We start from the raw sequence: 21,897 nt of genomic DNA, 5'->3' as shown, positions 1-21,897 counted from the left end.
GATGGATGGCTGCTATCTGGAAAATAGTGGAATCTAGCAAACTGTGATCTCACCATGTATCTCTGCGATGTTATGGTCATTAAAGAATAGGTCATCATGTCCCAAGCTTGTTTACCACTTGTTCATCTAAATTCACTCTAAAGCTTCTTTACGCTTCTCTCAAGTACCCCTGGAAAGGCAGGCTTCACCATTGGATCCAATATACACATTGCACTGAACTTGAAACACTCATCTGAAGGTTGTGCTGTTTCCAGAATATTCTAAAAGTACCCATGGAGGCTTTCATATGGCATTATACTGCAAAACAAATTGATATGGCATCAAGATTATGTCATCATATTTATGTATAAAGGACCAGCGGATATAATTGTGGACCAATGTTTAAATGTTAAGTTATTAAAGAGAATGAGATATGTGAGAAAGGATTCAAAGTCTATAAAAAGGTAACTGTGTTTTTGCTTTACAAAAATATTGACACACTCCATGAGTTATTAGTTTGCACCAGGTTTTGTTTTAAAAAATACTATCAAATTTTGACTTGCACCTTTAATGCAACTGAAAGCACCATCAAAGGATACTTTTTAACATAAGGAAAGATACAATTACCTTGTCCAAGGGAGGTATTTCATTTTGTAAGCATAACCACTCTTGTACAACTAACTTGATAGCTAGCTAGTTCAGCCTTAACACTAAACCATAGTTTAGCACTACAAAAATGAGCCACAATGAGTCTTGGACTTGAGCTCTCCTGCCTCCTCCTCCTCTGGTGTGGCTGTGAGGAGTTCAGAAGTTTTTACTTCCATGGCCAGATCTACACCAAGCAGGATATTGCACTATGAAAGCAGTATGAAAGTGGTATATAAAAGGCAGGAGCCACACTACTGCTTTATAGCGGTATTGAAGTGCACTGACAACTGTTGGAGCCCATGACACATACCATATACCGCTTTCATACCACTTTCATAGTGCTATATCCTGCTTAATGTAGTTCTGGCCCATGTTAGATTAACCTCAGCTTGTCATGTCACCCAAGCCAAGACAAAGACACTGTTCAGACAACACACTAAGCCATAGTGGTTAAGCATTTTGAGCTAAACACTGGCTCCATTCAGAAGACACTTTAAACCACAGCTTTAACCACAGTGGTTAAGCGAGAAAGATGATGACTTAGCATGTCATGTGAACCATTACTGAGCATGTCATGTGAACCATTCCTAACCATGGTGGCTACCTAAACACATTTTAAACATGCTTGCTAACCATTTGATGCAACAGGGTTAGCGACCTAACCATGGCTCAGCATGCTGCCAGAACAGGCCCAAACTGTGGTTGATCTTAGCTATGGCTAGTTGAAAGAAGCAAACTTCAAACTATAGTTCATGAAGCTGGTGCGTTTCAACTAACCATGGTTAAGATGGTTAGAGTAGTGTTCACACAACTAAACTGAGATTAATCTAAAATGAATGTGGGACCTCCTAATTCCATGGCCACTCTGGAAGAGGATGGGGAGCAGGGGAAGTGTGAAAACCCAAGACTTGCTAAAGCATCTTCTTGAAATGTTAAATCATGATTTAGCATTATGTCCAAACACAGTGAAACAGGTTTTGGCCAGTTCAAGAAAAGCTTGGACACAGCTTGATGTGTTGTATGTTTACCTCATATACTTACAGACAAATGGCTGAATTTTACCTTAGGCAGGACCAAACAGTGTTGTCTGTAAATGTGGAAAGTATAATTGTTCTTCCTGGCTTCTTGGTTCTTTAGGGACCACTTTCTTTCCCTCACACAACAATATCAGTTTTGCAATTACACAAAGTTTGGCACTAGAAGGGTATGACATATTGTGATCAGTTATCACACCTTCTGAATACGTTCACACACAAAACCATGTATCCCAGATCCTGAAAAATAAGGTAAAAAGACAATTCATCTGTTGATGTTGTCTGAACGTGGTCTCCAAAAGTTCAGAGTAGGGAATGTACACTGTCTTGTTTTTATTCTTTCTCTTTTCTCCTTCTTTCTTTTTCTTTTACTTTCTTTTTTTGCTTTCTTTCTTTTTTTGCAATTGAAAATTTATATCATGATTATCATTTAATTTACTTTGCTAAATACTAGAGCTTCTAATTCTTGCTGAAAGCTGCAGGATAGGGGTCATATGCATAGAATTTCTTTTAGAACAAACCCCTGAAGTTGTATAATATTGATTTCTCTAAAAACACAAAAGAAAAAAACCCTGAATAGCTCCTTTGATTACAACACATGTAATTTGCTTAATTACAATTTAATGTAGTTCTAGACTAGGACGAAAAACCTTAATATCTTTTTCAATGATAACTCTTTTGGAAATGTTTTGATTTACTTATTCAAGACTAAAGAACTATATTTTTGTCATTTCCTTTATAGAAATTAGAGTTCGCACAACAGTAACATTGCCTTTTACAAAATAAGTGGGGTTTGACATATTTTTCCAAACTTTTTCTTCATTTTGTAAATCCTTCATTTTGTAAATGACTATGCAAACATCAATAGTTGGAGATTCTCTAAAATAAAATAAAATAAAAAAATCTAGTATGTTGATGCCATTCATTCAAACCTTCCTGTTTTACTTTTAAATACTGTGCAGTTCACACTGAAAGAAATAGGAAGTCATTGGACTAGGTCTATTTCTCAGTCAAAATAATTGATTTTTGAGGCTCTTGGACACTGCTGCTTTATAGGTGTATTGCAGACAGACTGTGGAACAGTGGATCAAATGATAATCATGATGGTAGCCAGACTAAGGACACTACTATAGCTTGCTTCACTGTTGTAGAATGAAGTTAAGTTATTGCCACGGCCCTATTGTCACCCTTTTATTTGGATGCATCATAGCCGCTGCATTGAGTTTTCTTTAAAAATTGTATTTATAGTGTTGTTTCATATTCCAAACGCTCCTGTATAAGGGCATCATCTTTATATTGTAGCCGTGGAGGAGCAGGAGAACATTCAAAAGCTAAAATGGCCTTCCTTAGGCTCCTGTCCAATACATGTCTCTCCCATGCTGGATACCTGTTCCTGAAGAGATCAATTTTAATGACAGATTCTTCAATCCTCGGTGGCCGGGATGAAGGGGTAGAAGGTGCAGTAGGTCGCACCTGAAAGACAGGCACACACCCATCTCTCTCTGCAAATTTCTGATCCCGGTCACTTGTGACACTTCGGTTATTAGAAATAGACCTTAAAGTACTTGATGCTACTTCTGGAGGAAGAGTAAAGGCAGCTACAGAGTCCTCACAAGCACAGCTTGGTGTCTGCCCAAACCTTGGTCCATTAGGATGAAAGAAGGCATAGTACATCAGCATAAAAACAATGCCAGTTAAAAAGCTGCTGAACACCACACATAGTGCCGGTATGGCAAATGCATCAGAAATCATAGGAGCTTTGTACAAGTACCAAAGGGCACTCAAGGCAGTGTTTTCCAAAAGGATCACAAAATAGTAAATGAAAAGCCTACAGCGTGTCCTTCCCTCCTTGACGTTGAACCAACTAAAGATATAAATTATCCCAACGACCATGTCGAAGACAATCTCTTCCCACTTAGTGATGCAGAACTCTGTCTCACAATGCACAATCCAGAAGGTCATGATGCACCAGTGGAGGACTATGAAGATCCCAAAGTATAGTTGGAAAACAGAGGCAAACAGAGCAAAAGTAATCACCCTGGCTGCAATTGTGAAGAAATGCCAGCAAAACTGGATTATTACAGCCATATAACTGATAGGTTTCTTATCATCACGGGAATCACGAAGAGCTTTTTGATATGAAGCCAGAGCCCATGCCAAAGACACAAGAGATGCTGCAGCAGTAAGACCTAGAAGGGAAGGGAGGAAATAAACACAGTACATGGTCAATAAATGATAAAAGATGCATAAAACAGGATTTTAACAAAGGAGACTTAATGAAGCAAGATGATGTCTTTTAGCCTTATTTCAACTGTATGTGCTAGATCACTCATGGACAGTAAGCTTAGCAGCAGTTCTAACAGCTGTGTTTTTCTTTCTTTCTATATGAGCCCTAAAGATCACAGTGCACTTCTTCACTGTGAAAGTAAATCCTACAAATATAAATATCAGACTCATATACATTATTGCCTAAAAGGATCTGTAATGTATAATGACTTTTTAACTTACTGAAAAAATGTGCTTAACAAGCTCAAATATTAGGGACAGCTAAAAAAAATTAGAAGACAGTTTTATTTATTTATTATTCAGATTTATATACCACTTTCAGAGAGTTATCAAGGAAATGTAATTACCATCAAAAGCAACACTAAAACATATCAATAAAATGCATAATAATGAAGAGATGTGAATCAGCAGTAAAACTACACACTGTAGACCATAGCAGGGAAAGCCTGTGTGAAGAGACGGTTCTTCAGAAGATGTCTGAATATCAGAACTAGGGGCCTGTCTACTGACAATTGGTAATGCCTTCCAGAGTTTGGGTGCTGTGACACTAAAATGCTCTATTGCAAGTTCTCCTATCTATCTTTATCTATTTAACATTATTTGTAGGTCACCTTTAAGGTTAGAACCTTAGGGAGCATGTGGCACCATCAGAAGTGCTTCTACCATCAGAAGTGCAGGGACATAACTGCGTTCCTCTACTTACCCATTGCAACAACATGCCCACAGTTATACAAGTAAGTAGCATTATAAAGCAGCATAGATGGTGTCATTAAAAACAGAAAAACAGAAAAACAGTGAGACTCAGAATTCCATTAAAGGCATGGCTACCTGCTAGGATGAGACTAAAATACTGCTTCTCCCACAAACAAATGAATAGTGGGATGACTGGTATAAACCTGGAAAGCAAAATCTGAACAGATATTTCAACTATAGCTAATGACAATCCAACACGGTTGCAGGCCAACATAGAATTAAGCTCATTTAAACCCATTTATTCCATGGCCTTACACTTCTCAATGCTAAATGGTGCCCTCTGGGTGCAATCCAGACTCCTGTATGTCCCAGTGTTTCACATTCTCTTATGTGAGAGGAAATATACTACGTTTGCAACAGTGAGAGACAGTTTGGCAGAGTGGCTAGAGTGTTGGACTAAGAGGCAGAAGATCAGGGTTATAGTTCCCAACTTGACCACAGGAGGTCACTGGGTGACACTCAGCCCAACCTACCTCACAGGGTTGTTGTTGTGAGGACAAAATGGAGAGGAAGAGGAATATGCACCCTGCCTTGGGTTCCTTGGAGGAGAAAAGGCAGGATATAAATGTAATTAATAATAATTTGCAATGAGAGATAGAAAATGCCTGGGCATGTACAAAACACTTCCTCTCCTGCTCTCACATACACAGATGTCCTTTGGATCATGTGCAAAATATTGGGCTTTAATGCAAAATAACTACATAGCAATTGGCTAATGCAATTATCTACATGGAAGTATACTCTCTTGTAGAAAAAACCAGAGGAAGGAACTAGAGGATCGGCTATCCTTGACTTGTTACTGACCAATAGGGATGACTTAGTGGATAAAGTGTCCAATTGGATACTGTCCAAAGTCACCGATGTCAAGTGGTTAAAGGATGTTGATAAGACCATCTAGTCTAGCCCTCTACTGCAAGGTAGAACCATCAGCACATTAGCTCTCTGCACAGTCCAGAGCTCAATGTGCGGTAGTGACAGAAGTGGTCATCCAGGCTTTGTATGTGTGCAAATCCAAATCAGACTCATTTTATTTCACACTGCTCTGGGGATAATAGGGTCACCTCTTGCATTAATCCTTGGGAAAGTGAACACAGCCTTCCCAAACTATTTCAGGCCATCACAAGATGTTTGCTTCCAATCTACTTTCAAGCTTGCTTTCATTGTCCTATTTCCCAACGTAACTCAAGCCAGAGGCACACCTTAATCTATTAATGCATATTCAGCCTAGTCAGTTTAGAATGCCAATTATCCTCCCTTTCAAAGAATCACAGAGACATTTCTCAGTGAGAAGGCTCGAGTGATTGGCCAAGCCACCAGTATGAAAGATGGAACTGCACAGGGTACTTTGAACTCATTCCATGAAGAGGGAGGCAAGGGATTAAGAGTTAAAGCTGTGCCCAGGTGGCCTCTCAAAATTCTCCACCCTCTTTGTGGGCAGTGGAACTGGGGCAACACTTACAATGAATTTCTCCAAAGGAGGAGGGGATTATCCAACAGTTTCTCACAGGTAGAACTCACCATTGGCAGGGGCTGCAGTGCAGTTTCTGTCTCTCCCCTCCCACACACCCCAATTTTTTTTTATGCACTTCCACCGCAAGTGGCAACAGCATCAATTTATCACTTTACAAATACTTTTCGCTACCATCTTCTGCTAATATGCTGTAAGACTCAGCCCTGCTTAGATTACCACCCTCTGAATAATGACATACTGATCTGGATGCCTCAAAAAATCAGGAAAAAACAAGCCATTTCATGGAGCTAAAAAAAAAAAAAAAAAAAAGTATATAAGATTACGTCTCCTTAATTAATCTTGCTAAGATTCATACACAAAGACAGTCCCAAAGCTGACTGAATGTTTGAGTACTTGTTTGTTGTAAGTATTTAAATTTAGATGATGCAAACATTAGGAGTGTGAGATTGCTTAAATTATGGTACAGGATAAGAATCCTATGAAGTACATCTTCTTGCACGTAGAGAGTGAAACTGCAATAGTTCAGTGGTGCAATGGACAGTATACTCAATTTGGAGCTTAGAAAATGAGTTCAGCCTACTCCTGAGATATAGATTCATTTTATGGATAAATTAATTGAAATAAATCTCAGATCCCATCTACTTCACCAGAATCTTGGAACTCTAGTGAAATAAGACCAAGATAATAAAACATTTTGCACATTTAGAAGGATTCTGAAACAATAAACAACTGTCAGGGCAGCTGTCTGAACGTCTTTTTTGCGCCACAGTGGGAGATGGCTAGAAGAACACAGGGCTGTTTCCCAAACCTCTCCTCGAAACACCCCAGCCAATTCATTACATGTGCTGTATTTGTTAATTGTACCACCAGCACACCTGGGGTATGTCTATACATCTTCTAAGCCATGCGGTGGCTGTGAATCAGTGCTGTGTTGGTTATACAATGCAGCCACTGACTAGTGGCTACTGCAGGGCTTTTCTCTAAAACCACACCATAAAAAAGTCAGGGACTTACCCCAACACTTCCCTTTGAAGCAAGATCACCACTCGCTGCATGACCTCATTCTGGCATTGAATTATGGGCAGTCTGAGGTGGATGGCGACTGGTGACTGGTTGCTGGTAGCCAGGAAGAGTGCTACCAGGGGTGTGTTCCAGTACCCGGATGAGTGCCGGAAAATCCTGTGCTCCTTCCTGGCAGGGAGATTTCCCACCCCCCACTCCACAACAGCGATACTACAGGGTTTCAGGGGGAAGGAGTGGTAAAGCAGTGCTGTGAATACAGGGCCCAAGTTCCACCTATGACCTGGACCCCTAGTGCAATTCCTTAAGGATCTTTTCCCTCATTGAGAGTTCCACTTTACTTCCTTTCCCTTTCCCTTCCCAAATAACGTGGGGTTTGGGCTGTAGACATGAGGTAAGTGACACTCCAGACACTTGGCTTAAACACAATAGTTTACTAGTAAATTAAAACAAACAAATCACAAGGAAAGGCATTTTCTCAATAGAACTGAGTGATACAAAAGGCATTAAAAGAAAATTAAAAACACACACACAACTGAAGTATGAAAAAGATGTGTTAGTATTTCATTATGCAAAGGGCTCATTTTGCTAAGGACTTCATTACTACACAGCAGTGTCCACATATTCTAGATGCAGCAGTGCATGCCTACCCACTTTATCTGACAGAACTACAAGGCTTAGCTACTGCCAACTCAGTTTGGTAGTTATCCATAAAAAGCACATACGGTACTAGTGGAGGACGCTGTGCAAGTAAAGGTGCCTTAAGCTGATATGGATAGATTATTCAGCAGCGAATGCCTTGTTTCTATGCTCCTCTGTGCTCACACAACCTTATGTACAAGAGTACATAAGACAAAATTACAAGACAAAATTAGATTAAGTGAAAGTTATATCACGTTTTCCCAAGGCTCTTTCTCTTCTCTACAAAAACTCCATCACACCTTGGAAGAAATGCTGGCTAATGCTGGCTACCGTCACTTCTCCATAGACACTCAGTTACTTCCTGTATTCAAACAGGAAGTAAACAAGGTGCACGAGGGCCATTCAGTCCCTCGTTGTGAACACGCTGCTTCTCCCCCACACAGCAGGAGAGAGCAGCAACCAGACTTTTTCCTGATTTTTCTTGCGGTGCAAGGAAGACCAGAAGGGGCGGAAGACGCAAGAGAGGCGGACAACATCATGTGAGCTACCTCCAAGGAATCCGTGAGTGCCCAGTAATGAGCATGAAATAAAACATTCGTCGGATGAAGCTTAAAGAGAATCTTGCCTCTTTCTCTAGAATGGATTACAGTGTTCTGAGAAGGAATAGAAAGAACTTTTGTTTGATAACAAGCTGCCTAAACAAGCACTTCAGGATCAAGCGTTCATATTCTTCTGTAAAGGCAATTGTTCCTGCTTCTGTCTCACTTCAACCATCCTTAAAAAAGAAGCAGCATATCTAATGCCATGCGCCTATGAATAGTTATTTCAGTTTAACACACCTACAATACACCTGCATTACACTTCAAGATGGTAGCTGAATTTCAATAAGGAAGGAGTTCCACCTGAGCTCAAATAAGTTCGGTCATAATGCTAAGATTTTCTAACAGGCTGGTCATCAGTATGTTTACTAAAACTATTCAATTCCCTGAGAGCTACTTCCTGGTAAATCTGTTTTAGAATTGCTTCCTAAGGTTTGTGTGGGATCACTAGAGCCTTCTCTGTTCAATTATCTTAAACATATTTACCTGGGAGTAAGTCCTGCTGAACCCAGTGGGACTTACTTCGGAGTAGGCATGCATTGGATTGTGATGAAAATTTAAAGAGTATCTCCACTGGGGAGTTTAGAGCTATACTGTGATGAGGTAGAGTTGAGAATCAGGTGTGGGGTGGATGTCGGGGCTTCTACAAGCCCCCTAATTTCCTGTGACTGTGATTAAAAAGACAATGTGTCAGGGTTAGGACAAAAGGTGAAAACAACATTGTCCACTGGGCCTGTTTGGTGTGTTCTCTTCCCTTTCTTATTGTTTTCTTATGGTTTTATTAGATTGTAAGCCTATGTGGCAGGGTTTTGCTGTTTTATTCTTTTACTATGTACAGCACCATGTGCATTGATGGTGCTATATAAATAAATAAATAATAATAAATAATAATAATAATCTCGTTTGTATCTGGTCACTCTAGTATAAAGGGCAGGGCTCCTGCAGCTTTAACTGTTGTGATGACAAAGAAATTTCACCAGGTGCTGCATACATACAAATGACACCTGATGAAATTTTCTTTTCTGTACAGCTGTTAAAGATACAGGAGCCCTGTCCTCCTTTTCATATGGTCACCCTAACTAAATCACAGTAACAGAAAAATAGCCTGAGATGAAGGCTCCCTCTACTGGTTGTGTGCAGAACTGCACTCTTATATTAGACAATTTCTACAGTGGAAAACAGTATAAAGAAGCATTTAAAAGCTGCAGTACTTTTTTTTTTTTTAGGACTTATGAATGAAATTAACTAAAAGTTGCATTAACTATATAAGGACATTCTGTCTATCCTCAGCAGGTGGGCAGGGTGGGGTAGGGTTAGGAAAATTATTGTTTCAGGAAAAAGCATTAGATACAACAAGGAGCCAGGACATGGAACTTAGAGCATCATCACATGGGGGGAAATTGTGTTTCCTTAACCATCACTTCTCTGCCTGCGCTTTTGTCCCTCACTATTTCCTCTTTTGAAAGAGGAAGTAAACAATGTGCACGTGGACTGTTTTGTGGGCCGTTTTGATCGCGCTGCTTCTCCTGCATATAGCAGGAGATAGCGGCAAGTTCCGTCATTAAAAATAATTCTGATTTACCGGGGTCTTCTTTTATCATGTGAAGAAGGGTAGAGGAGGCGGGAGCCGCAAACGATGCAAACGATGTTGTGAATAGGACCCACAAAAATCTGTGAGTGCCCAGTAATGAGCATGCAATAAAACACTTGTCTGATGAGGTCTTTAGTGTTTTATACATGGGAACTAATCCACTGAAAGTACAATACCATGGTGCTTCAAAAGGAGGGCCCCTAGTGCTACTAGTCAGAAGGCATTGTGCAGCTATTCCATCTTTTCTTTTTAATTTTTTTGTGTTAAGAAAATAGATGGATGAAGTAATGGGGAAATACAGCTACAAATAGAGCCGCCCCCCACACCTGTAAAATTCCATGAATGAGGAAGGACAATGGGGCTATAAATGTCTCATCTAGCTGACTTTAAATGGTTTGTTAGCAAAGGAGATCGTTACCTTGTCGTGGTGCTGGAGCTTGAGCACCTCAAGGATGCCATGAGCTAAACCTTGAAGGGACACCCAAGACGGGAAGGTCGTGGTAGAGAGGTCAGAATAAATACGATCCCTGGGGAAGGTAATGGCAACCCACCCCAGTATTCTTGCCGTGAAAACTAAATGGATCAGTACAACCAGAGATATGTCAGTATACCATCGGAAGATGGGACTCCCAGGTCGGAATATGGTCAAAACGCAACTGGGGAGGAACAGAGGATAAGTTCAACTAGCCCCAGATGTGATGACGCAGCTAGCTCAAAGCCGAAAGGACGGTTAGCGGCCAACAGTGCTGGTGGTGAACGACGAATCCAATGTTCTAAAGATCAACACACCATAGGAACCTGGAATGTATGAAGGTGAAAGAAGAAAGTGCAAAAGCTGGGTTGCAGTTAAATCTCAAAAAAACCAAGATCATGGCAACCAGCTTGATTGATAACTGGCAAATAGAGGGAGAAAACGTGGAGGCAGTGACAGACTTTGTATTTCTGGGCGCAAAGATTACTGCAGATGCTGACTGCAGCCAGGAAATCAGATGACGTTTACTTCTTGGGAGGAGAGCAATGACAAATCTTGATAAAATAGTTAAGAGCAGAGATACCACACTGACAACAAAGGTCCGCATAGTTAAAGCAATGGTATTCCCCATAGTAACCTATGGCTATGAGAGCTGGACCATAAGGAAGGCTGAGGGAAGGAAGATAGATACTTCTGAACTGTGGTGTTGGAGGAAAATTCTGAGAGTGCCTTGGACTGCAAGAAGATCAAACCAATCCATACTCCAAGAAAGAAAGCCAGACTGCTCACTTGAGGGAATGATACTAAAGGCAAAACTTTGGCCACATAATGAGAAGACAGGACACCCTGGAGAAGATGCTGATGCTAGGGAAAGTGGAAGGCAAAAGGAAGAGGGGCCGACCAAGGGCAAGATGGATGGATGATATTCTGGAGGTGACAGACTTGACCTTGGGGGAGCTAGGGGTGGCGACAGAAAGCTCTGGCATGGGCTGGTCCATGAAGTCACGAAGAGTTGGAAGCGACTGAACGAATAAACAACAAGCTTCTGTGAGCAGAACTGACTCCATTCTGAAGCAGCCAAACACCCCACCTGCAGCAGGAATGAGGCTGGAAGCATTCACAAAAGGACAGATCAAGTGATCATTTTCTGATAGACTTCTTCAAATGCATTCCCCAGAGACAAAGGTAGGGGTTAAACTAAGCAGAATATGAATGCTGGATGGCAAGAGTTTTACCTGGTCATACACATGCTAATAAAGCCCTGTTGCTGAACTCAGGCTGCATCAAGTACAGTCATCATCCCAAATCACCCTCTTTTGTTATGTCTCTTTCCCATAGCAAGTAGCATCACTTCAAGTGTTTATGAGCAGTGATGTCACAGCTTATCTTAAGATATATACAAAACCCCTCAGGTTTGAGGGAGAGGGAAGCTGGCTCTGTCTCTCTCTTTTACCAGAAGCTCAAAGCAAGCTACCCAATCCAGCTTGCGCTAGCAAGCTAACATTGGTGAGTGCTTTTGTCCCCCTGCATTTTTCTTTTCCTCTTCACCTGAGACCAGGAGTTGCAACGCTCCCCAGTTCATGTCTACAGGAAAGGAGTGCAGCCCAGGGAAAGGTATACTTGCCTGTAAAGACTCTCTCTACTCTTTCCTCTGTGTGTGTGTGTGTGTGTGTGTGTGTGTGTGTGTGTGTGTGCTCTTAAGCCTCAGAAAGACTGTTTCTCAATCTTAAAACTATTTCTAAGCCTCCACTTGCTCAGCTAATTTCCCCAAAACTAGCTTGTGCATTTATATCTGTTTCAACCTCAATAAATGTGCCATTGTGGCATTATCCCCTTTAATGGTGTAATTTCTTGAGTAAGAATTGCCTTACTTAGCCACAGACACTCTATTGCCAATGTCAAAAGATTCCTTATACGCGGGTGTAGGTCTCGTTAGAATGTGTGCAAGTTTGTACTAGGCATGTACTCCGCTCCGATTAGAAGCGTAGAAGCAGGAGCGAATTGGCCTGCTCCGCCTTGCCCAGAGGCGGAGTAGAAGCGGACCGCGGACCCCTAGAAGCAAGGCGAAGAGAAGCGCCCATTTTTGGAGCGATCCTCTTTCCGCGGTCCGATCCGATCGCCATCTTGAAACATTTCGCCCGTAGGATTGCATTGCGGAAAAGAAAGGGGGATAACTGTGTTGTTTTTGAAGCTATCTTTCTGAAAATTCTTGTGCTTAGAGAGTCGTGGATGGGGGTCATTTTGAGCCTACTCTCAGCTCTCTGTGTGGTGCGGTTTGTGTGCTAGAATTTTTTTAAAAACCAGTGGGAAAAATACCTTTTCCAAAGGGCTGAGGGGCAGAGTCAACTCCCGGTCATGATCACATGATCCCAAAGTTGGAGGAGGGGATAGGCAAAACGGGTAATTTGGGATTCTGGGAACTTCTCTTTCTTAGTCTGAACGGACTTTTCCCAGTGTTTTTTAAAACAGTAGCCCCACCAAATGCACAAACACAACCTGAAATAATATACTACTAAGCCAATAATAAGAGAGCACTGCTACCCACCCTAACTTTGGGGAACAACTGAAAAGATGTGGTTCAAGGGGATGAGCTCCCCTAGGGCATCCCATGTGGACGTGCCCTCACTCTCTCCTGTACTTGGAGGGCCATCAGAGCCCTCCAAAGAGAGTAACCCGGTGGAGCAATGCCTATCATGAGTTGAAGTGAGAGCTTTACTCCTTAGAGGTCTTGTGGTGGAGCAATAGCTTTCATGAGTTGAACTGACAGCGTTGCTTCTTAAAAGACTGGTCACTAGGACCAGTCAAATTGGCAGCTGCTTCCCCCTCCCCTGGGCACGTCCCCCTATTACTGGTAAAAGAAAGATATAGCCTTTTTTAAAAGTTCTTCTTGATGTTTATTCAGAAACACTGCTGCTTTTAATTCCACCCCTCCTTCGTTTATTTATTTATTTATTTATTCCATTTTATATGCATTACTGGCTTATCCTTGGCTCACTTCCTTATGCCCCCAGAAATGTCTGCTGCCTGCCTGCCTTCCCTCCCTCCTCCCCTGCCCACCTCGCAGGGATGTTGTGTGTGTCTGGCTTTGACTCAGGGGAGAAGTCCTTCCTGCGCTCAGTTAGACTTTTGGAAGTTCCAAATCCATTTTTCAAGTGTGGAAGAAAATTCGTAGGTTTATCTCTACTCCCCAATTCATGGCATGTTGGGATTTCCTTTGAAATGGCCCCATTGAGCTGTCTGCAGGTTTAAGCCCCGCCAAAAAACAAGGGATGATGGGATTGCCTTGTACCTTGGCATGATTGTGGGTCTAGATGGCATCTGTGAGTGTGCTCACTTCCCTTTTTTTTATCTGTCCAAATGTCAGAGAACAGTCCACGTCTGCAAATGGGGTGCCCGATTTTCATAAATTCCCCAAAGATCAGGGGATGATGGGACTACCTTGAGTCTGGACGTGCATGTGTATCCCCGGATAAGCTATCATGGTGGTGAGTTTGAGGTTTCTAACGTGCAAATTGACGGAGCTATCGAAAGGGGTGTGAATGGGGTGTTGGATTTTCATAAATTCCCCAAAAATCAGGAGATGATGGGACTGCCTTGAGTCTTGGCATGCGTGTGTATCCCTGGATAAGCTGTCATGGTGGTGTGTTTGAGGTTTCTAACATTCAAATTGACGGAGCTATCGAAAGGGGTGTGAATGGGGTGTTGGATTTTCATAAATTCCCCAAAAATCAGGGGATGATGGGACTGCCTTGAGTCTTGGCATGCGTGTGTATCCCTGGATAAGCTATCGTGGTGGTGAGTTTGAGGTTTCTAACGTGCAAATTGACGGAGCTATCAAAAGGGGTGTAAATGGGGTGTTGGATTTTCATAAATTCCCCAAAAATCAGGGGATGATGGGACTGCCTTGAGTCTGGGCATGCGTGTGTATCCCTGGATAAGCTATCATGGTAGTGAGTTTGAGGTTTCTAACGTGCAAATTGACGGAGCTATCGAAAGGGGTGTGAATGGGGTGTTGGATTTTCATAAATTCCCCCAAAATCAGGGAATGATGGGATTGCCTTGAGTCTTGGCGTGCGTGTGTATACCTCCATGAGGTGTCATGGTGCCAAACTTGAGGTTTCTAACTTTCACAGAAAAAAAGTTGTATACTTTTTTAGCTTAATGCAAGCCTATGGGGGGGAACGGAGCTCCGATCCGGATCCGGAGCTCTGCAGCGGAGCGGAGCGGACATGGGTGGAGCGGGGGCGGAGCAAAGTGGCCCGATCCTCAAATCGCGGATCTGGAAGTGAAGCGGAGCGGGGGGTCCGTGCACACCCCTAGTTTGTACACGGGTCTAATGAGAGCACATCACATAACATGTTGGGACCAACGGCTTTGAGAGCTTTGCTTTTATAAGTTTGAGCTTGAATCCCTGTGTATATTCAGACATTTTTGTGGTGCTGAATTAGGGCTCCCACCTCTTTTTCCCCCTGACAGGCTCTGCATCTTTAACAGAGGTACATCATGGTTCTCTCCATACTGGGAAGTTAAAAAAAGAAAAATGCCCACAGGGGGGTGGAATTTTGGGGTTGGGAAGGGAGTTTATAAGATGGTTTTATTTTTTATATCTGTTTACTGCTTTTTGCTGTCACTTCTGAGGATGTTTGGAGATCGGGATGCTCATGTAAAGAGATGTATATTTCTATGCTCAGAACTTGTTAGCCATACATAACAGCATTTTGGATGCTTTTGCGCGTGGCTCTGAGTCTATATCATCATCATCATCATCACCACCACCACCATCTCCTCCTCTTCTCAGTGACCCAGTTTGCAATGAGTTGCTCCTGGGTGCCAAAGCCTGCTTTTTTGTGTGGCTCTGAAGATAACATCATCATTTTGTATGGCTATGTGGATTATCCTGCACTGATTTGCACTGATCTTAAAGGAACTTGATTCTCTGAGCAATGGAAATGTAGGACCAAATAAATGTTTTTGTGTGGCTTCCCACTTGCGTGGGGATGGTCAATTCCAAGATCCTTCTCGTTCGTAGTGTTGCTGAGCCAAGTATCCCCCATCTTGTAAGGCACAGTTACAAGATGGGGGATACTTGGCTCAGCAATACTACAAATGAGAAGGATCTTGGAATTATTGTAGATCGCAAGCTGAATATGAGCCAACAGTGCGATATGGCTGCAAGAAAGGCAAATGCTATTTTGGGCTGCATTAATAGAAGTATAGCTTCCAAATCACGTGAGGTACTGGTTCCTCTCTATTCGGCCCTGGTTAGGCCTCATCTAGAGTATTGCGTCCAGTTCTGGGCTCCACAATTCAAGAAGGACGGAGACAAGCTGGAGCGTGTTCAGAGGAGGGCAACCAGGATGATCAGGGGTCCGGAAACAAAGCCCTATGAAGAGAGACTGAAAGAACTGGGCATGTTTAGCCTGGAGAAGAGAAGATGGAGGGGAGGCATGATAGCACTCTTCAAATATTTGAAAGGTTGTCACACAGAGGAGGGCCAGGATCTCTTCTCGATCCTCCCAGAGTGCAGGACACGGAATAATGGACTCAAGTTAAAGGAAGCCAGATTCCAACTGGACATCAGGAAAAACTTCCTGACTGTTAGAGCAGTGCGACAATGGAATCAGTTACCTAGGGAGGTTGTGGGCTCTCCCACACTAGAGGCCTTCAAGAGGCAGCTGGAGAAGCATCTGTCGGGGATGCTTTAGGGTGGATTCCTGCATTGAGCAGGGGGTTGGACTCGATGGCCTTGTAGGCCCCTTCCAACTCTGCTATTCTATGATTCTATGATTCTATATCAAGAGGTGGATTTCAATTTTGAATGCTATGCAATAGCTTGGACCTGGTAGAGCAAGATAATTTGGGCTCAAATTTTCTGGTCTAGTTCTATGGGTCAGAAATACAACCCAGCCTTTTGCCTATCATAACTCCTTAGCTCTGCCACTGATGACTCACCCTCTGCTCCACCAGCCACAGTGACCACTTCCCTAGTTAAGAAACAAAATGTCAGGACAGATGCAGCATTTTTGTGAATTGGGGAGGGGGTAAGTGACATCCTTTTTGCATTTTATTTTTTGTTAAATTTCAGAAAAGTAGATGCACGTCCTAGGGAGTTACGATGAATGAAAAACATTTTAAAACTTGTTTGTTTACTGCTCAATTAACATGGAAGTCAAAGGAAGTGCAATAAGACAGGGGTGGCTGATGGGTGTGGAGCATAAAATGGCAGAGGCACACTGACTTGAATATCCTGGATTTTCCACGTAAGCACTCAATGCTACACACTCTCAGGTCCTACAGACTCCACCAAACTTCTAACATGCATATTTCTGGAAGAGTGAATTAGTTTGATCAGTCCTGATATGTTACTTCAACATCCCTCTTCTAAGGCACTGGGATTGGAGAGTCCTGGTAAAACCATTCACCATGATTAGAAGCTAGAGCTTCCAGTAACAAAACTACACCCCTCCTCTCTCCACCGAGGTGTTTTGCTTATACAGAGAGCTTCCGGAGAAATGCATGAATTTTTGGAGAAACACTATCTTGTATGTCACCGAGTTCCTCTGAAATTTGAATCATCTGGAATGTTCAGATTCAATCCATGTCAGAGGAGACAAAATTCATTTCTGACATCTCCCAAATCCATGCAAAGCAGCTCTGTTAGATTCAGGATTTCGCCAAATCCAAAGCACGCCCCCTAGTAATTATAGTTCAGTAAGATATGGGGGGAAATGACTGCAATATGCATTTCCCACTAGATGGCACTGTACTGCTAGTTCAATTGATATATCTGCCAGATAAGGAATTTCTTTTTCTCTATATTTAACCATCAATCTTTGTAATTTGTTAACAGCCTAGTCCTATCCTCTAGTCAAGTGGGGTAAGATTGTTCATTAAGTGTTCTTGAAGCTGGGAAACTAATTTAACTGCCACATTTGGCCAGTGCAGAGTTACATCAGTTATTCACAGCAGCCAACACACATTTCCAGTAAATGTAATGAAAACACAATAAACACAACAGAAACTAAATAATGGGAATGAACAGTCATCACCATATCACAGCACCAGAATCATAAAGAGGCAGCACATAAGAAATAACAGTACCCAAATTCTTCTCCTCTTCTTCAGTGTAAATATACTACTGATTTATTATCATCTGAAGTGTGATTAAGGGCTTGTCTAAATGTCCTATTTACCCCATGGTGGCTGCGTGGTGGTGCTGCATTGGTTTTACGATGCAACCGCCAACTTGCAGCCACTGCAGGGCATTTCCCCAAAGCTGCGCACTAAAAAAGTCATGGACTTACAGTGACTTCTCATTTGTTGCGAGTTCACCACCATTCTTCCATGTGTTAGTGGTGCCCTCGCTTTGAGTTCATGCCAAGGCCACTGATTGGTCACCAGAAGCATGGAGAGGCTGGGCAAGGGGCAGGGGTAGGACCTCAGCCAGCCTGATGGCTGCCAGAAAGTCCACGCTCCCTCCTGCCATGGGGATTTCTCGCTCCCACCCCGCAGCTGCGATATTACAGGTTTTCACCAGGAAGGAATGGCAAAGTGGTGCTGCAAAAACACCCCCTAGGAAAGTGAAACACCAAAGAATGGGTCCAAATTTAGTCCATGGATTAGGCTAACTTAACACCTTCTGATTTCAATGTGTCTACTCTTAAGTTTTGGATTACTGCAATGTGTCATACGTGGGGCTGCCTTTGAAAATGGTCCGGAAACTTCAGCTGGTACAAAACAGGGCAGCCTGTTTATTAACAGGGACTGGCGGGCAAGATCACATTATGCCAGTCCTTTTACAACTTCATTGGCTGCCAGTCCAGGTCCGGGCCCGATTCAAAGTGCTTGTATTGACATTCAAAGCCCTAAACGGTTATTTGAAGGAATACCTCCTCCCATATGTACCTGCCCGGACCTTAAGATAATCTACAGGGGCCCTTCTCCGTGAGCCTCTGCCAAAGGAAGTGAGGCAGGTGGCTACTAGGAGGAGGGCTTTCTCCGCTGTGGCACCCCGGTTGTGGAATGAGCTCCCCAGAGAGGTCCGCCTGGCGCCTACACTGTACTCTTTTCATTGCCAGCTGAAGACCTGTTTATTCTCTCAGTATTTTAACACTTAATTTTAACTTAAATTTAAATTTTACTGTTCTAACTCTGTATTTTAATCTTATATCAATTTTGCTGCGTGGTTTTATCCTGGTTGTGCTTTTTATACTGTATTTTGTATTTGTGTTTTTAACCTGTTGGTTGTTTTATTATTGTTTTAATTTTTGTGAACCGCCCAGAGAGCTTCGGCTATAGGGTGGTATAAAAATGTAATAGATAGATAGATAGATAGATAGATAGATAGATAGATAGATAGATAGATAAATATTATTAAATCTGGATGCAATGCCAATATTCCAGTTCCAGTAATCTTTATAGTCCCTTAATTCTGACCATTCAAAGCCGCTGCGGCGGCAGATGACAGAGGCAGGTAAGCCCCCTCCACCCCCCACTTACCTGGCACCGCCGACATCGTTGCATAGACTGGCTCTGTTGTTGTCTGGGCAGCGGCTTCAACTGCAGCCCAGGCCTCAGGCTGGAAACAGGCCACAGCCTGTTTCCCCCTCCCCCCTTACCTGGCTCTATCGCTGCATGGATGGCCACAGCAGCGGAGGACAGGGGAGCCAGGTAAGCTCCCCTCCCAACTTACCTTGCTCCGAAGCTTCAGAATGGTCTGAATCACTTTGGACCTTTCTGAAACTGCTTTGAGCCGATCCAGACCTCCCCCAATCCACTCCGGAACTGGGTTTTGGAGGTCCGGATTGGCCCGCTCCGCTTCGGATCCGGGGATCCATAACGGAGCAGAGCACACCCCTAGTTTTAGCTTTGGTGTACTGCCCAGAGAGCTTTGGCTGTTGGGCGGCACAGAAATTAATACTAAACAAATAAATATGTATTTATAATAATTTGATATGTGATATTTATATACCACTAAATTTAATAAAATCCCATAGGGGTTCACATTTAACTATTTAAACCACATTTAAAATACAATGTTAAAAGCAAAATATTAAAAACTATTCCAGTTAAAATAAAAAGGATATGTGATATTATACCGTATTAATTACTGAAATGTTGTAGTATATACTTACAATTAGGTTTGCACAAAACACCAGAGAGATGTTGAAGAGTGGGTACTGAAGTGTGCAAGACCTCCACATAATATTTATACACCACCCATGCTGCTAAATGTCTACTACATTGCATGAGGCTTCCAGATCTCTTTGAGCTCAGCAACTGAATACTGCATTTCTATCCCCTTTCATTTAGCATTATAGATCTTCCTTTACTAACCCATTTAATGTTAATTTTAAGCAGGTAAATAATTATTTAAAACTAACCTAGATTTATTTCAAGCATCCTGGAAGATGCTTCCTTTAGGTTTACTGATTCAAGACTATTTTTAGCAATCAAATCTAGAGCAGGCAATTTCACATCACAGCTTTATACTTGGCATTAATACCCTCCTTTTGTTTGCTTTTTAAACTCTGTCTGGAGGCAAGAGCTCATGAAACTGTTTACCAATGGCTCCAGAAAACTCTGAGCAGGAGAAGTGGAAAGACATGAGAATGATTGTAAAAATATGAAATAGTATGGTCCATAAAACTAAAATTGTGCTCTCTCTCTCTTTTTGGCATAACGATTAGAGCTGTGTGAAAATAGCCTCTCAAAATTCTCCACCATGTTTTCTCCAATTTTTATTCATAACCCTTTTGGGGGGCGGCTGCTCCCTCCACCCTACACACATGCAAGGGGAAGGGGAACTGTAGCCCCAACCTTTTTCATCATTCTGTTTCATCAAGGCAGGCAACAGCCTGAAGTGGAGATCCTCCTATATCCACGTGATCTGGAACACTGGAGAGGTGAGAGCAACAAAACCCAATCAGACAGAGGGGCAGGGCTAGAGCTTCCCCTGGCATGTCTACCCTATTCAGGGTAGACATAGAATCATAGAATAGCAGAGTTGGAAGGGGCCCACAAGGCCATCGAGTCCAACCCCCTGCTCAATGCAGGAATCCACCCTAAAGCATCCCTGAGAGAGGGTTGTCCAGCTGTTACCCTACCAGCTGAATAGGGCAATTGTCTTATAATGCCAGGACATTTCTGAAAGCCCTGTAGCAGGTGTGAGGAGGAAGTATTGTATTCAGCTGTATTGGAGCTAGTGTTGTGCAAGAACCACTCCTTCAATTTCCTGAAAGTTTTCTTTCCCCATGAAAGGATCTTTCACTTTTCTGCCTTGTTATCAAGGTGTGTTATAATTTACTAGCTGTACTCATTGTGAAAAATTTCACAACCGTGTGTGTAACATATGATTAAGTAACTTTGTTAATGAGCTGTCTTACCCAATTTTGAAATTTCACAACTTCAAGTAAATTGGTTTAAAACTGTTAGAGATAGGCTGGTACAGTAAGTAAGAAAGTTGTTCAGTTTTGACAGCTTTCTCAAAATAAAAAGACCAGGGAATGACAATGACCCACAGTTCTAGAGTTACACATAATAGAAAAACATATATTTCCCCCAATTATTTGTTAAAATTAATTTCAAAAGCAATTTTCAGTATTTTTTTCAATTCTGTGGGCAAATTATTTAATTTATTTTAAAGGTTAGGTAAATTGGATGAGTGGAAAACAAAATATTAATTCCTAAAGAAATGGCTTTTTATGTTCCGTCATTTGTTCTTTTTTCATTAATAAGAAATTATAGGTTTGGTTTATTTTAGAAGGAATTTATTTCTTATTTGAGTTTTTATTTTTGCGATGTTATAATACATGTTTGTTTAATTTCTTTCAATGTAATGTTAGAAAAGGATAACAGCTCCAGAAAGGAAATGAATGATTTTTCCTCTACAATACTTACAGGTTTTGCCCCTCCTGCCATCCTTACACAGAGCATACCTTGACATTAACTCATCTCTGTCAAATTGTAGCCTGCACAAAGAGCATCTACTGAGGTTTACACTGTGCCTCTATGATACATCTTACAGAGTACTATACACCCTCAGCTGGTTTGAGTAACAAGATGTTGCTCAATGGTGCTGCTATGCAGCCATTGAAATGACTTTAAAATGGATTGCATTTGCAAAATCTAGCAAATGTTAGGAAGTTTTAGGCTGCAATTCTCTACTAGCTTACCTGCGAGTAAGCCTCACTGAACTCAGTTGGACTGACATTTGAGTTGACATGTATAAGATTGCACTTTTAGTGTTATAAAGCAAATGATAAGCACACCTATCACTTTCCCTGATTGGAATCAATAATACTTCATAGTGCTTGACTTTATCTGATATGTCCTAGGTTATCAAAAGTCGGTGAGAAATGCACTAGGATTAAATAAATTACCTTTAATGGTCCAGTCATGGT

The 21,897-nt window shown here is 41.9% G+C and overlaps 1 protein-coding gene across 1 annotated transcript in view; it reads right to left on the bottom strand.

The window, feature by feature from the left end:
• Positions 1-2,546: 2,546 nt before the first annotated feature.
• Positions 2,547-21,897, bottom strand: part of XKR4 (XK related 4) — a 155,936-nt gene continuing 136,585 nt past the window's right edge. Inside the window, exon 3 of the mRNA XM_063130725.1 lies at positions 2,547-3,850. Within this exon, the coding sequence (XP_062986795.1) occupies positions 2,904-3,850 (947 nt within the window). The 3' untranslated portion in view covers positions 2,547-2,903. The remainder of the gene's footprint in view (positions 3,851-21,897) is intronic.

Source organism: Elgaria multicarinata, chromosome 7 (genome assembly GCF_023053635.1).
Source record: "Elgaria multicarinata webbii isolate HBS135686 ecotype San Diego chromosome 7, rElgMul1.1.pri, whole genome shotgun sequence".
Classification (NCBI taxonomy): Eukaryota; Metazoa; Chordata; class Lepidosauria; order Squamata; family Anguidae; genus Elgaria; species Elgaria multicarinata.
This window is presented reverse-complemented; position numbering and strand designations above follow the sequence as displayed.